Source organism: Castor canadensis, chromosome 7 (genome assembly GCF_047511655.1).
Source record: "Castor canadensis chromosome 7, mCasCan1.hap1v2, whole genome shotgun sequence".
Lineage (NCBI taxonomy): Eukaryota > Metazoa > Chordata > Mammalia > Rodentia > Castoridae > Castor > Castor canadensis.
This window is the reverse complement of record NC_133392.1, coordinates 105,294,234-105,311,671: the sequence shown is the minus strand read 5'-3', so window position 1 is coordinate 105,311,671 and position 17,438 is coordinate 105,294,234. Positions and strand designations below refer to the sequence as shown.

Genomic DNA, 17,438 nt, shown 5'->3' with positions numbered 1-17,438 from the left:
TCTGAGTATTTAAGTGAAATATGTTATGTTTATATTCATACTAAAATATTCACAAGAACTTATAGCTTAAAGTGTTTTAATTAATTATAAATTAATTATAGTGCTTCAATACCTATTTTTCCACTCACTAATTACTAAATATCTTTTTCCTAAATATTGCCAAAATTGGAGGAATTAAATAAAAATAAAACTTTAAAATGTTATGGAGATTTAGTAGTATCTACTTCTAAAATACAACTGAGAAACACAAAACTAATGTAACCTGGAAACAAGACCAGACCCTGTGGAGCTAACCTTTTCATCTTCAAAGAAATTAACAGAGGAAGTTAAGCAATCTCAAGGCATGTAGTACATTACAATTGAGAGAATGATAAGCAGGCTTTTCATCAAGAGCTGAATAATTTTAGTCATCCAATTTTGTGTATCATAAAGCATTTCATCCATGGGCTATGAAATTCATGAATAAAAGATTTCTCAGTTGTGAAAGCTAAAAGGCTAATAATAAACCAAGTGTATTGCTAAATAAAAGATTTAAATAAAAATAGAGGAAAGTTTCTTAAACTGAAGTCATGCTTGTTTTGTGGATTGCAAATCCACGTTATTCAACAAAGATGTAAAGAACAAAAAGAAGTACAAAACTAATATCCTGAAGTATTAATGATATCAAAACTTACAAAAATTCAATTGAAATATATCTATGAAATGTCATAATTATGTCACTTTGGTTAGAGAAGAGATTCTTTAAAATTTGTATTGGCTATTTTACATATATTGATGCAAGAAAATCCCTTTGCATTTATTTATATGAATTATAGGTTTCATTCTGTTGCCTTCCAGTTTTACATAGTTTCTGGAAATAACAAGTTTTTGTTACTATCGTGTCTACCAGATAATCTCATATAATTTTAAGACAAAGTCCTTGTCTCATTTTACTTTGAAAGAACAGGTAAATAGCAATTGTTACATTTTTCATAGTTATCATTTCTTTTAAACTCAAAGTAAAATTTAACAGGGCATAAATACATATAATCAAACTGTATTACTCAAATTAGTGAGATAAAAAATATACATACATGCCCAAATTAGCAGAACAGTCTGAAACTACAAGTACGTGATAGGAATTATTGGAGTTAGTTACAGTCATGTAAAAAATTGTAGTGAATGTTTGGATGTAGTTTCTTCTATATTTTGTAAATTTTTAACTGAAAAATAACTTAAGGTAGTATATTAAATACCTCTAACAAAAATGAACAAATATTAACTATTTTTTGTCTTTGTATTAAGAGAACAAAACACCACAGATAAATAAGAAGTCCTCTATGTTCTCCTTAGTCCTATTCCAGTTTCTTCTTCCCCAGGGTAATTATTTTTTAGAATCTGTTATCCATCATTACATATCCCTGATTTTACTGTTTGTATATGTATTCATGGGTATATATATATATATAATTGATTTGTGCTATATTAATTTTTGTACTTGCTTCTTCATTCAATATTATTCACAAGAACAATTCTTCACACAGATAATCTATTTTATTGCTGTATACTATACCAACATATTACTTAATCATAATTTGCTTATCTGTTACTTTATTCTGTACATTATTTAGATTGTCACCAACTTTTTAATAATTAATTTCTGCAATGAACTTTTTTCTATATTAATGTTTTTCTATATTTCAGATTTTTGGGGTAAGATAGTTGCCTAAAGCAGATACAAAAGTTTTCAAAGCATGAGATATATATTTGAAAATATTTCCCAAAAAGATACAGTAATTTATAATCCTAGAATTTATGTGGTTGCTTATCTCATAGCACCTTCCCCAGCACTAAATATACCAACTCATTCTTGAGCTAATTTGCTCATTCTTAATGGAATTGATTGACCTTATGATGAAATTAAGTAGTACGGAAAAAAAAGCAATTTATGGATTAGGTTGGATCTATACCATTTAGTTTAGTTCTGAGATCCACTTTAAAATTGTCTATTGATCATGAACTGCTCATATCATGTTGTGCTTTTTGTTTTCTTTTCAGCAAGACTATGTATTGATCTGCTGACTATATTTTGTTTCCACTATCATTAGGAAATCTCTGTAATTTTCTCTGTGGTACATTTTATTACTACATCTAGTAATAAAAATATCTTTTAGTTAGAAACCTATTATATGCTTTTCTGTCTTTATTGGACATTTGTGATCACCTGCTCTCCTCGCTATTTTGGAATTCCAGTTTTAAGCTCTAACACAAGGTCATCTTTGGAGCCAGAAGATCTAAGTAACAATCCCAGCTGCAGTTATGCAACCTTCACTAACCTGTTCTCATTCCCCCACCCCCCAAGAAATGTTTGATTCTTTATCCACAAAGCAGGACTGTTACTCTCTTATTATGCTATTAATTATATGGAATGAGATCTTTGAGGTGAAAGTAGAAATGCAGGTTAGCATCAATTATCGCTTTCTGAGTAGTCATGGATGTCTAGGTCACCAGTAGAATCCAGTGTTAGAGAAATTTCAAAGATATGATTGGTTGGCTTTATCTGCCACTTTGCTGACACAGTCAAGAGAGCAAGATACACAGTATAGAAAAAAATTTTTAAGACTGCTCAAATCCTTAGAAGCCACAAAGTCTTTATGTTCCCTCAGCATATCCTTCTGACTACACACCAACTCTTCATACTTCCTACCTTAACCAGCACACCCCAGGGGTAGAACTTCAATGTTGTTATTGTCTGAAAAGTCTTTAGAAATTCAAACCCCTAAATTCTGATCTCTCATTCTAATTTTCCATCATTTTAATTTTCTATGTCCCTCACTCCTACTACATTCTTTCTTACCTAGTGTAAATCTGAAGGCTAATCCTTCTTCTATTTTCTCCTAGACTCTCAGTCCCCTTCCCAGCCCAGAAAAAAAGTTATAATAATTATCATTGATAGAACTCTTTTGATTTCCTTGTTTCCCCTTAAACTATTCCAGTATGTACCTACCATCCTCCCAACTACTCTATTACATAAAATTCTAGTTCCCTTACCTCATCTAGAAAATTTGAGAACATCAGATATGCTCTCACTCAACTTCTATCCCTTCCGCCTTCATGCCAATATCACCCTTAACCATTATCCCTCAAGTATTAGTGAGTGAGGTATCTGTCTTCTGTCCATAGTCCTTTCTGCTATCACTCCCATATCTCTGTCCTCTCATGGAATTTATTCTATTTTAATTGTATTTTATTTGTCTTTGACTCTACTCTTCTTGCTAGTGTCATTCTGTTGGCTTTCTTTTCCCTTGACTTCTTTGTAACCCCTGAGTTTTTCTCCTCTATCCTCATCCAAACTTTACAACGAACTTTCTATCTATGTTGTCTCCACTTATTTTCCTCTTATCCTCAACCCACTGTCACATTTTTAGCGTCAGAAATGACTATTTGCAAGGTTATCAATGACCTACAATTTCCAAAACTGAGTGAATATCGTCAGTCTTTTATTTCACTGGACACTTCTCCTGTGTGTGATACTCTTGTTCACTTGTTTTTTCTAACATAGCTCTATTCATTGGACTCTAATAATCGCTTATTCTTTCAGACTCCAGTCATTCTTGACTTCACCAGTAAGTTGCTTTTCCTGTTTACAGACTTCAAGTGTACTTTCCTCAGTCACCTAACTTCTGCCTTACTTCACATTCCCATAGGGAGGTCATCCACACAGGTTTCTACTTCCACAAAATGTCTAGTCTTATCTCCAGCACAAATTTTCAGCAAAAAGCTTCAGATATTAACAGCCATATACTTCCTGGACATCTCCACTTATTTCCCACAGGAACCTCAAGCTAATCATGATCACAACTAAATTCAGTCTCTCCCACGAACCCACCTATGACTGGGTATTTTGCATTTCCATTGGTGGCACCACTGCATGTTGAAAAAGTTGGAATACATACATAATAGGCCTCTTGATTAAAAAAAGAAGTCCCACTATTTTAATCTTCTGAATTTTTTCTGAATCTAACTACTCTTTAATCCTCATTACCCCTTCATTATGAGCCCTAATAAGTCTTCCTGTCTTTGTTTTTCCTTTTTTTACCAGTTAGTGTGCATATCCAGTCTCCCTGAAAGCACCTCCTATTAAAAATCTTTTAATGATGCTTTCATCCACACAATAAAGACCTGCCTTCTTTAAAATATGAGGTCTTTCTATGGCCTTGCTTCCATTGCCAACCTCACTTCCTAGAACTCATTCTTTCTAAATTTAATGTAAAGCAAACTGCCTATCATTGTCATTCATATATCATATTATTCCTCACCACTCTGCATTTGGATAAAAAGTACTCCCTCTTCTCCCCTCTCTACTGGTCAACTCCTTTCACCTCACCCCCAAGAATCTTTCTCTGGCTCCTCCTCACTACTAAGGCAGGAATGTCCCCCTTCTTTTGTTCGCACAATATTGCATGTGTTTCTGTGCTTCATTTATAACTAGAGTGTGACTTTCTCAAGGACCCAGGCCACATTCTGTATTATGTCTCCAACGTAAACTAGAACTTAGAAGATGCTTAATAAGTACTTAATAAAAGGATGAATAAATAATAAAGGTGTTGTACATTCATTCTTGTTATTCTTTTTTCATATGATGTCAGTGTGTGGTAAAGACAGTCACCAAACATTCTATGAACACCCCCCTCCCCTGTATTTCCTAATCTTCCTTCTAGTTAGAATGGAGTCATGTAAATAGTTTGAGGAAATGGGCTATTAGTGTAAATGGTATGTGTCGCTCCCAGCTCAATATCTTTAAAAGTAGTTGTGAGTCTTCCACATTCTCTGTTGCCCTGTAATGGTGGGGAAGGAACCCACATACGAGTGGGAATTAAGCCTGTTGTATTAAGCTACTGAGACATTGGGATTAATTTGCCACCATTAATTAGCATAATCTAGTCTACCCTGAATAATGCTTGTTATTGCAATACACATGTATTAATCTCTGTCCTATTATATATAGATAAGATTTTGTTGAACTTTACCCAATGTGCAGTTCTTTCTCTTGTGCTTAAATCTGCATAACGTCCAGTCATAGGAAAACTGCACTAGATACCTCTGTTCTCCAATTGGCCTTCTATTGCTGGCCAGCCCTCTGCCTCAAAGCTTCTGTATGTCACAGTGTACTTCCTAAACATGGTTTATGTTTCCCATCCTTGCCCAACCTAACATACCAGTACATTGCCTGCTTAGTATATAAGTGAAAGTGGAAATATTTTTCCTACACAAAAAGTCCCTCATACTTACCCACAATTTGTCTCTGATTCCACAATGGAATGCCATGTCTCTAATTTAAGATTTGATCCTTGTTGTAAAAGAAGCTTCTCCCAGGAATCCCACCACCTTACAATCCAATCCCAGGTTTAAGAGATCAAAGACTATCTCCAAAGTAGATCTCTAAAGCCCTCCTAATATGTCAAGTGTATATAGCTTCCACAGTTGCACAATTTCCAATATTCTGATGACAGCACATATAAAATTCTATTTTTTCCCACAAGTATTCTATAAAATATATTGACTTTCCTAATTAGGTCCCAAATTTTATTGAACTGTATTTGTATTATATTGTTTCAGTAAAGTAAAGTTAGAAAAAACAGAAAATCTTGTTTAGATGTGACTTAGCTCCGGGGTAATACGATGCAACCAGTTTATTATATCTTTTAGCTCTAGTGTTTTATTTTGTTTTGTTTTATTTTTTTTTTTTTGTTTTGGAATGATTTCATTCTCAGTCTATACCCTTCTAGTTTCAAATCCAGCAGGGATGAACAAGATCAGTATTAACCAAGAAGTCCCAGTCCAAGATTTGTTGCCTTATGTAGGTTTTGAATTAATCATAATCCCACCTCTGAACCAATCTCTATGACCAGGTAAATGCATGCACCATTACATAAGGCATTAGAACATGCCCATAGAATCATAAAAAGGAATTTCTTCAAAAAGGAAGTAAGAGCCTAAGAGTGAAGAAGGGGACAATTTCTAGGGAGAAATTGGAGAAAGGCCACCAAAAGAAGGGAAATGATTCTGGCAGCAACGGCAAATTCTGCCCTACTTACATAGTCTGCCTCCCCAGAAGTGGATTTAGAGATAACTTCTTATTAGGGAATGAGCATCTCACTATGCACTATGGTCCCGTCTCTGTACTTCTCTAAGTTACTTTTTTCTCCCATGTGCTTTCTTTGTAATCTACAAGCCTTTGTCTCCAAAAGTATACCTGCATTATGAACTATATTATCAGCTATTTTGAGGCAAGAAATAATATTGCTATACAGTTTGCATTGTGCACTATGTGAAGTGGAGATCTCCACTATTCAACAAATAATGAAGGGATAAAAAAAATTAAAATTTGATGAAACAGCATAGATTCAGGGGTATTTTAAAATAGGTGGATTGAAGCCTCCCTGTGTTTCTTATAAGCTTCTGGATTGAGCAACTCAGACTACAGTTTATTTGTATTCCATCTCATTCCACATTGTATTTGCATTGACTAATAATAGTATTTATTGTAAACCATTTGATGATTTTTTTTGGCCGTACTGGGGTTTGAACTCAGGGCCTCATGCTTGCTAGGCAGGCATTCTAACACAAGCCATTCCACCAAGTGTTATTGACTTATAACAAGCCAGACACATGATCTTAATCTAATTCTTGCACCAGCCCATATGATGTAGAGATTACTATTACCTGTGTTTTGCAGTTGAGAAAATGACACTTAGAGGAGTGAAGTACCTTACCAAATATTTTGTAAGATGGAGCTAGAATGAAAACCTGAGAGGTTTAGCATTTGCTCCTAATCTCTTCCTAGAGAAACACACATCATAATAAGTATCCATAGGAAGAAGAATAAAGATGCTAAATGGTCATATCTATAGATTACACAGCTATTATGATTCGACCATTACTTTATTAACTATAGCCAAAAAGAAAAAAAGGGGATAGGGTGAATGAGATAAGGGAGAAAACCAAAAGCCAGGAGACTGGGGATTGAAGGAGAATATTCGTTTAAGGAATTGAAGTTTGTGACTATTTAGATGCTAAGGAGAAGGGACAGAAAATAAAATAAAATTAAAAGATAAGAAGTCAGAGGGTCTTATTCAGATTATTAGCACATCCCAGTACTGCAGCACTCTTTGTATCGAGGTGTTTGTGCATGAGGTGCTAATGCACACATATAAAAACCTACTCTATGACAACTATCATGGTAAGCAACAAGGATGTGAAGATACAGTGATTACTAAATGACATTCCCTTGGTCTTCAAAAGCTTGTACTTTAATGAAATGGAGATTTATCAAGTAATTTGAGTACCATTAATGAAACAAACAGTAATTGGAAGGTACTAAGGGAATAGAGTAAAGTATATGGGTGACAGATCATAATTTTTATAATTATTGTTCAGATTGATTCCAGATAAGTCTAGGTTAGTTACCTTGGAGATTACCATGGTTTTTTGGAGGTCTGCTAAGCTTGAAATTTATTTTTCTTTTTCTTTTATTTATTTATTTTTTTTCTTAGCAAAAGAGTGGAAGTTATTAAGCAAAAAGAGAAAGAGAAGAAAAACCCCACATGGGAGGGATCTCAGAAAGGCTGAGCCCAAACTTGGAATTTCTTAAAGAATTAACACTAGATTCCAAAATGAAAGCTCAAGATCCAAGAAATGACATATAATGTATGTGATAAGAAAAGATTAATTTGATTTTTTTCTCTTCTTTCTTTGTCTCTCTCCCAGCCTGAAGTTCTAGATCAAATACAAAATTTAAGGGAGTTGTGGATGGATAATAATGCATTGCAAGTTCTACCTGGGGTATGTAAGTTTTATTATGCCATGTTGCCTAACATTTATATTGCACATTATTTGTATTTAATAACTAATCCTGAATCTCGAATCTCAGTGTTTACATTTGAATGTCAACTAACACTTGGCAGGAGTGTTCACTCACCAGCTGTTTTTCGCTAACTTGTTTCTGAGTGTTTAATGTATCTTGTGTGAGTGTTATATATGCAAAATGTATGAAAGGTTTTTCTTGTTCTCTTAGAAGTACATATCATCTCTTTTCATAATCACTATTTATTTTTAAAGCTGATAGTTTCAAGTTATATTTCTAAAGGAGAAATGCTATATCTAATACCAAGTTTTTTTACAAAATCAAATTATTCTCATAGGTAACTAGACAAAGGTTTCAACTCATTTTATTAGCACTCTTCCACAAAATATTAGTTTCTTTTTCAGTTCAGGGAAGGTCCAATAGAACCCGCTTGAACTTTTAAAGTGGCAATGATCATACAGCATTAAAACAACAAAAGTTAAATAACAGTCAGATCTTTTCCTCAAATAAGAGGAGTCCAGTAACATTTCCTGAGCAACAGGTGTGCCTTCAACTCATGGAGTGAGACTAGTCCAGCTTTTGCTATAGTGTCCCATAGAACACTGCCTCTTGCAGGTCTGCATGCTTACATAAGCATGTCAGAGAGAGAGAGAGAGAGAGAGAGAGAGAGAGAGAGAGAGAACAATCACAAGTCTCCCGGTTGTCTTGGCCAGCTTCAAACCCTGGACTAAGAATGAAAGCAGGTGAATGTGTAACATCCTTCAGTTAAATCAGAGGTTTAGATGTGTATTCCTCAAACCAATTCTATTCCTCTTTTGAATTTACATAAAACATTCCTTAAAATCATTTGAAAGGCAATAAGAACAATAAGGTTATCTCTCAAGCATGAGACCATCGTAGAAGGGATATCTGGGAAAACATTCTGAAAAATACTTTGTTATCAAAAGGATACATTTCTATCATTGCAGACACAAAATGGAAAGGTATGCACAGCCTGTGTTTACTGATTTATTTATTTACTTAAAGTTATTTATCAATATACTTCCACGAATCAGAAACTAAGCCAAAGTCAGTTTTATAAAGATGATACATTCATTGACCAAAAAAGAGTATTTGTTTGAGGAGCTCATGCTCAGTTCTAGAGACAGGTCTGAATTCTACTACACATACTAATCTGATTTCTACCATTTTCAAGACATGGTAGACCACTCTTATTCATGGTTTTGCTTTCCACAGTTTCAGTTACTCACAGTCAATTGCAATACAAAAATATAAAACAAAAAATTCCAGAAATAAACAATTCATGTTTCAAATAACTCCTATAATGCATAATGCTATGATTGCTCATTTAATTATTATTGCTGTTTATCTCTTACTGTACTTAATTGACATATTAAATTTTACCATGAGTGTATATGTACAGAAGCAAAACATAGCATATATAGGTTTCAACCATAACAAAGGTTTGAGGAATTCACAGACTATTATAGAACTTATTCCCTGAGAATAAGTGGAAACTACTGTGCACAGAGACAAAATAGGTAAGAACTTTTATTAATGAGCAGTGCAGAGGTTGAGAATACAGTCTGTATGTTTATTTGCAAGTTTACAACTGCTTCTTGAATATATTTATTTATTCTAAACCATTTACACTAGCATTTACCATGAGCTAGGCACTCTCTGGATGTTTTATAAATATTAACTCATTGAGTCCTCATAACAAGAACCCCGTGTTCTTGTTACTGGTCCTATTTCTGTCTTCATTTTGGAAACTGCAACACAGAGCAAGTAACTAGCCCAAGGTCATGCAGCCAGCAAATAATGGAGCTGTGATTCAAACTGGCTTTAGAAACTGCTACTTCAACATGTTCTCTGTAGAACCAGCAGAAGACACAGATGAGAATTAGATTCATTTTACTTCACAATGATTATGTTTCCAAAACCCAAAGTTAACTCACACCCAAAATTCCTTAATAAGTTTATTATTTAAATGAAAAGATAGTGGTGGAATCTCTAAAGCATACAATGCTTCCTAATTGTCTTTCTAACATTTGTCATCTATTCTGCTGCTTTAAACTAGATCTCTTACTTAACTTAGCTCACTAAAATTTGACATTTTGCTATGTGTGGGAATAGCCCACACTCACCTGACACACATAACCATGGCTTTTCTGAATGCTGGAACTGTCAAATAGTTGTTTCTCACCTATCTAACATTGCTGGACTTTGAAAGGCTCATCTCAGGTACAGTCCGCTGCTCATATCTGTCACCTTCAGAGATGATTAATCCTAAATATTTAGTGTCATCAGAAGCAAAAAACAAACTTGCTTTTTTCTTAGATCATGTGTTAAAATATATTAAATGAATAGATCTTTGGAAACCTGAGGCTTTATTTTCTGCTCTATTTTTCCACAAATCAGAGAGGCAAATAGATAATGATCAAATATTTCATCTCCATAGCTCTATCTTATGATCACCAATCTAACACTAATCAGCCTAGATATGTGACTAAACAATACATTTCATTCATATTTATTTTTAAACAAACTTTACAAACTCAACCTGTGATTTCCACTGTTTTCATTTGCTGGACACTTCTTACCTACAGATCCTCTATTTTCCAAGGTATGTTGGAGCAACAGTCAACATCCTCAAGCATTCTGAGACACTATGTCTCAAAGATCTTTACCCAGCCTACTATAAATGCTTTGAAAGTGAAGGTTGAGAAAGCTCAAAAAATCAATGGTGTTATTTTGTTTCCAAAAAGAATATTTAGAAACTGCACACCAAAATATATTGTTCTGTTGGAAATAATGAGATAGCAATGAAAGAAGCTTCAAGGATGAAAGATATTTTCTCATGATAAAGGAACAAAACAAGAAATATACAACATGCATATACACATAGAGCATTCTTTTATTGCTCAACAAAAAGGAAGAGTGGGCTAAGGTAACATATTTCCTTGGGGTGGAAAACTATTAGTAAAGTGACAATTTTCTTCCATGTGACATATTTCTAAGAGTAAAATTCAGCTTTGTTACCTGAACTCTGTAGGTATTCTGTTTCTAATCTCATGTTTACTCAGCAACTCCAAGACTGTGCTCATACTCTGTGCCCATGTGGGGAGTGAAGAGAATAGGACTAGGGATATACCTTGGGTTAATTTAGGACATGGAGACCAGGAACTGCCAGTATAAAAGCAGACTTTATAGTCTGTATAGTCTGTTATAGTGAGTTGATATTTCAGCTCCACCCTTTACTGATGGTGCAACCTGTGAATGTTACAATAGATGTCATTATAATTCTTCCTCCAAGAATGAAGAGTTTTCTCAATTCCCTACCTTCTGAAAATACTGTTTGCCAATATCCCCACTCTTCAGGAGTATCCTTACCTAAAGAGAACCTCCTTACTTAGGATCATACCCCCACCTTGGGAGGATTAAAAAGGCCCATCCCCTTGACCTCTACTCAGGACAACTGCAAGACAGTCCCAACCTCTATGTTCCTTGAAAGGATGTCTGGGTACTTCATCACAGACCAGCTTCTTCATCTTCCTAAATCTGCTTCCTTCCCAGTCCTTTTCTTTCCTTTGGTGTTCATTCTAAGAGGACGCTTATAAACTTCTCTCTTTGCCTCTACTTCTAAGGGAACCCAACTTATGACCTAACTTAAATCCTAAGCTATAATGTGTGCTAAAGCGCAGATTGATTCAGTAGGTGTGGAATGGGCTTGAGATGCTGCTTTTCTGATGAGCTCCCAGGTGAAATCAACACTGCTGCTCTGCAAGACACATTTAGAATAGCAAGGACATAAAGTATTAAATTTTAAAAATACACAAAATACTTAGCACAGTGTCAAGCATGAGTCTGTTAATAATTATTTATTTTTTTCTATCAAATAGGTAGTGACAATATAGTAAGTTGTACAAGTAGTTGCACAGGTAGATCAAATAGTTGAACCACTGAGTAACCATGTATGAGATATTTATTTACAAAACATGCCCTGAAGAAAAGGAAAATGGTTTCTTCCTGCCCTGACTCCTATAGTCTATGTGTGAGCTAAGTGATCACTCACCATTCATTGTTCAAGGTAGGAGTTGATTCTTCCTGTCCTCAGCAATCAGTTAGTAACCCAATGATTCCACCCATAAATTTATCTAGAGACCATCCCTCTTCATCCTCACTTCTGCTGCCTTTAGTACTAACCTACCAAATAGCTAAACTACTTTCATACAGTAGTCCCTCAGTATCTGTGGGGGGATTGGTTCCAAGATACTCCCCTCCACCAGGATAAACAAATCAACAGACACCAATGTCTGAGGAGGCTTAAATCCCTTGTATGAAATTCTGCAATATTTGCATATGACCTATGCAGATTTTCCTATATATTTTAAATCATTTCCATATTATAATACCTAATACAATATAAATTCTGTGTAAATTGTTGTTAACTTGTAACATTAAGGGAATAATGACAAGAGAAAAGCATGTACAGGTTCAGCATAAATGCAACTTTTTTCACATTTCTGTTCATTTGTTTGTTGTGAGACAGGCTCTTGCTATATAGCCCAGACTGTCCTGGAACTTGCTATGAAGCCCAGAATGGCCTAAAACTTAGAATACGTCTGTCTTGGCCTTCTGAGTTCTGGGATTACAGGAAGGTGCCACCATATCCACATTTGCCTCATTTTGATCCACTGTTGGTTGCAGATGCTAAAAACCAACTACATAGTATTTCTGATGGGTCTCCTTGACTCCAGTCATGAATCTGCCTTTTTGAAAGTTTTCTAAAGCTATTTTTTCTAAGCAGAAACCTAATCATGTCATTTCCCATCCTACAAGTTTTGGATAGCTTTCCTTGCCTATATGTTCTCACCCCCTCATGTAACATGTAAGGCCTTTTTACCAACTGGCTTCTTCCTGTAATCCCAACTTCATCATAGATTTCAGTCACTTTGAATTTCTCACTCTTTCACAAACATGCTATGCTTTTTCACACTTCTCTGTCAACATACCTGCTGTTCTCTCTTCCAGTTTTCTTCTTTCTTGACAAGCAGTGTCTGCCAGGCAATTTGCAACTCTTCCCCTGTTCTTCTATGGATTTTTTTTCACCTATCACAGGGTATTATAATTGTTTGTTTATTTTAGTGTTTCCTACACTACTGTGAACTCTTTAAGGATAAAGACTTTGCCTTAGCTTGGCATAATGGTTCATGTCTGTAATCTTAGCACTTGGGAGACTGAGGCACAATGTTGAATTTCAGGCGAACCTGTGTTCATAGCAAGACCTTGACTCAAGAAATAAACCAAACAAGACTTTGTATTCATCATGACAAATTTCTCCCCGTGAGCTGTTTTGACGCATGATTTTTCTCTAATATGTAACACAGATAGATATTATATTATATTATATAGAGATATATCTGTGTATATATTATATACAGATATAGTAGATATATGCTACTGAAAAAGGACAAAAGGATTATTGAATGAATAAAACATTGAATCTGATTAGTAGACAAAGTCCAAATCACAATTCTAAGCCTTTCTTATGCATTTGAAAATTTAAAGATCAATGTGTCAACATGCATCATTCAGTAACAACTTTATTCTACTCAGTAGCAGCTTTGAAATTATTGTTGTGTTTTAACTGTTGCATTGATTTGTAACTGTCTTTTTTTAACTGCTTCCTTGAGATATAATTCAACCATCACCACAATCTAATTTTAGAACATTTCATCACCCCTACAAGAAACTCTGCATTCATTCACAGTCACACTCATGCCCTGCCCCCTCCAGCCAGTCCTTAGCATACTCTACTTTCTGTCTCTACAAATTTGCATGTTCTGAACATTTCATATAAATAGAATCATGCAATATGTTTTATTTTGTGATGGGCATCTTTCAAATTTCATCCATTTTGTAGCCTGTATTAATACTTTGTTCATTTTTATCACCAAATAATATCCTTTTATATAAAAATAACACATTTTCTTCACCCATTCATCAATTGAGTACATTTGGGTAGTTATCACTTTGGGCTATTGTGAAGAATGCAGCTGTGGCCATTTGTGTAAGGTTTTGTATGTAAATATGTTTTTATTCTCAAATATGTAGGGATTTCTCAGTTGTATGGAAAATGTTTAGCATTCTGGGAAACTACCAAGCTGTTTTGCAAAGTGGATGTACCATTTCGTATTCCTACTAGCAATGTATGAAAGTTTGCAATATTTGTACATTCCTAATGACACTTGTTATTGTTTTGGTGACTTTTAAAAATACTTTTAAACTATTATGGGTTTTATAGCTTTAAAATGCTTATAAAAGTTTCTCAACTAACCCTGAGTTTATGCAATGTCATCAAGTCTATAGGGAAGCTAAAGATGCTGGTATACCTGGATATGTCAAAAAACAGAATAGAAACAGTTGACATGGATATTTCTGGATGTGAAGCCCTGGAGGACCTCTTACTATCATCCAATATGTTGCAACAGTTGCCTGACTCTATAGGTGAGAATATAATATTTTGTAATGAATATTTATATCAAATGTAAAATCTTTTTTGGCAGTATAGTTTGCATATAGATGTAGGTAATATGCTGCTAGATCAACAATAAATCAGTAAATTCACTATGCAAGATCATAAAATAGTATTTTACAAATACCTTGAAATGAAATGTTAACCTTAGCTGTCAAATTTAAGAAGATTCTCCTGTTAAAATGTTCTACTAAGTTGATACGTTTTTAATTTTTTTAAGTCTCCTAAGTTGCAAAATGTTATTGTAAGAAGTATGCATATCTTAGATTTTGAGTAATTTGATAATGACAGGTATGTCATTATATCACTGTAGGATTACAGTAGCTTCTGTCCATAAGATGTCACTCTGTTCTATTTTTAATATCATTGTAACATTGCTGTAATATAGGAACAATATAAAATATAAAAATGCAAAATGTCTTATTGGTTCTATTATCTTAAAAAGGACACATTATCTTTATATGCTTGAGTACAGATAATTTAGAAGTATATATAGTAAGCAATATTTTTTTTGCTTACAAATTTTTACATGAGTAAAGTGAAAGACTAAAAAGTGGGTAAACCTTTTGCTTAAATATCTTGCCGTTAATTTGAGAGAACTCATCTAGGAGGATAACCATCAAATTACTTAATTTCAAGATATAAATTTGATCCCCTTTTGAATAAATGTGCCCCATGTTCTGGAATTTAATACTGCTTGATAATGCTTAATAGTGCTTAATTTTTAGAAAAACATTAAGTTACATACTAGGTAGCCTGTGTGAAGAGAAATGAAGATAGGCAGTTTTCCTCTTCAGTATTTTATTACTACTTCCATCTAACTATCCTTTTAGGCTGATAGAGAAAATTGGTTTTATAAAATCACAGTTCAGCCTTTCTTTCTTTCTAGATTTACTGACATTTTAATTTACATAATCCCATATCTTTTAACAGTATTTCTCTGACTTGTAACATCTGAGAGCTTTGTTAAATCCATTCTCATTTCCAGGCTTTATCTCTGAAAATTCTGATTCAGTAAATCTGTGGTAGGCCTTCTTGTCTGTACTTTTATTAAACATCCTAGATGAAACTGATGAACAGACAAGTCTAGGAAACACTAATTTATGTTATAACAGGTAAGGGGTGCATTAGTTAAAAAGAGCATCATCTGGTCAAAATGAAAAGGTGACAATATATAACATTAAACCCTAATCAATCACTCCTTCACACCACATCAAATGCATAGAAAAACCACATATATTCAAAGAACATGTTTTTGTTCATGCCTCTTCAGTGCTGAGAACTGTACCTGGCTTATGGGTGCCCTCCTTAAGTATTTATTAAAGAAAACAATTTATCCATACCCAAGAAGACGCCTATCTGAACAATGGAAATACAGTGATAGTTCAAGGAAAATATAGGACCCCAGGAAATTTGTAGGGAACATAAAGTTAAATACTTGTTAAAATGTTAAGTATTTCTACTTAAATAGAAATAGAATTTAAAAACTTTTAAGTCAGCAAAGGAGGGAAAGGGGGCTGATGAAAGAAAGAAAAGGAAGAAAAATACAAAAGAAAGAAAAATAAAATTTATAGAAATAGAAAAAATATAAAAATGAAACCAAATTATTTGTCATAAATCACAAGTAAATATGATGAATTAAACTTATTTTACTTGAAAGTAGCAGTATTTAAGACTGGATATTTTTTAATTCAGCTATATGCTGGTTATGAGACACATCTAGATCAAAAAACAGGAAGCCTGATTTTAAAAAGGAGTAGCATTACTAACATGATGTAATTATTGGTTTAAAATATCTTCCTTTAAGAAAGCAGACCAGGAAATTAGCCTTCTGGTTAGAGGAATACAGAGTATATAGGTAATATAGATTATCGGGCTAGATACTTGGCTGCTATAAAACAGATGACAACAGACAAGTCGTGTTAGATTTAACACCTTCATTTCAGATTTGAATGGTTCTTGTATGAAGAAAGTAGCTCTGTCATTGTAGCTTCTTCTCAAACCATCTTTTGACTTTATTGAAATTCCAGGGGAAATTATAACTGCATGTCTGCTGCACTGCCACAGTGCCTAATTATAGATGTAGAATGATCCACTTTCCTCACAGAATTCCCTTCCTTTCTTTTAAGGAAACAGAATAACACTTATTTATTTATTCATTCATTCATAATAGCAACTAAAATAAAGTCTTAGCTTCCATTACACTGTTTGAGTGCTTCTGCAGTGGTGAGATCATTAAACAGAAGGACAGACTCAGTAAGAAGCCCATATTCTTGTTCCAGGCAAAATGAATGGCACACTTTTCCTCTTTTAGAGAGTCATTTATGTGTTTTTGTATCATAGAGAAAATAAATAATGCAGAGTATGATTTTTCACTTTTCAAAATAATTTATCTTTGTCACTTAATGATTAAGGGGACAGACTGTGTAGTCAGGTTACCTGAGTTCAGATTCTGGCTTTTCTCTCTTAGTAGCTGTGATCTTAAACTTAATTTCTCTGTGGCTCATATCATCTATTAAGTGGGAATAACAGTAACATCTGTATCATTGGATTATTTGAGGAATATATTAATTAACATTAACATTCTAATTAACATTAGAACAGTCTCCAACATAGTAAGTGCTCAGTGTTAACTATTATGATAACATAATTATTATACTCTTAGATTTGATGAGTACAGAGCTATTTGCTCTCAAGGTTCTAGTTACATGTGTTCAGATGCCATGTAAATATAGCTACTTTAATAATAAGATTATGCTTCATACATTAGCATTAATTATATATTTATATAATAGAGTAGCTAAAATTGCAGTAATAATCCTTTTTATTTTTGTGTGATAGTTTTTAGATGGGAGTGTAGGATAAAGAGGTAGAAAATTGGGAAGGATGCAAGTAAAGAGAAGGAACAGGATAAAACACCCCTGCAGAAAAGATTTCAAGTAGATATAATATGGAAATGCAATAAGGAAATTATTTGACAAAGGAAGACATGAATAATGGGGGTGAGGTTGGTTCCCAATCACACAATCAGATTGTTACTAAGGCTTCAGAATC

At 33.9% G+C, this 17,438-nt stretch overlaps 1 protein-coding gene across 7 annotated transcripts in view; it reads left to right on the top strand.

Moving 5' to 3' along the window:
- Lrrc7 (leucine rich repeat containing 7) overlaps positions 1-17,438 on the top strand; it is a 509,113-nt gene that overhangs the window by 348,089 nt on the left and 143,586 nt on the right. For all 7 annotated transcript variants that reach the window (XM_074079777.1, XM_074079774.1, XM_074079778.1 and 4 more), the window contains 2 exons: positions 7,750-7,824; positions 14,212-14,356. In XM_074079777.1, the coding sequence (XP_073935878.1) occupies positions 7,750-7,824; positions 14,212-14,356 (220 nt within the window). The remainder of the gene's footprint in view (positions 1-7,749; positions 7,825-14,211; positions 14,357-17,438) is intronic.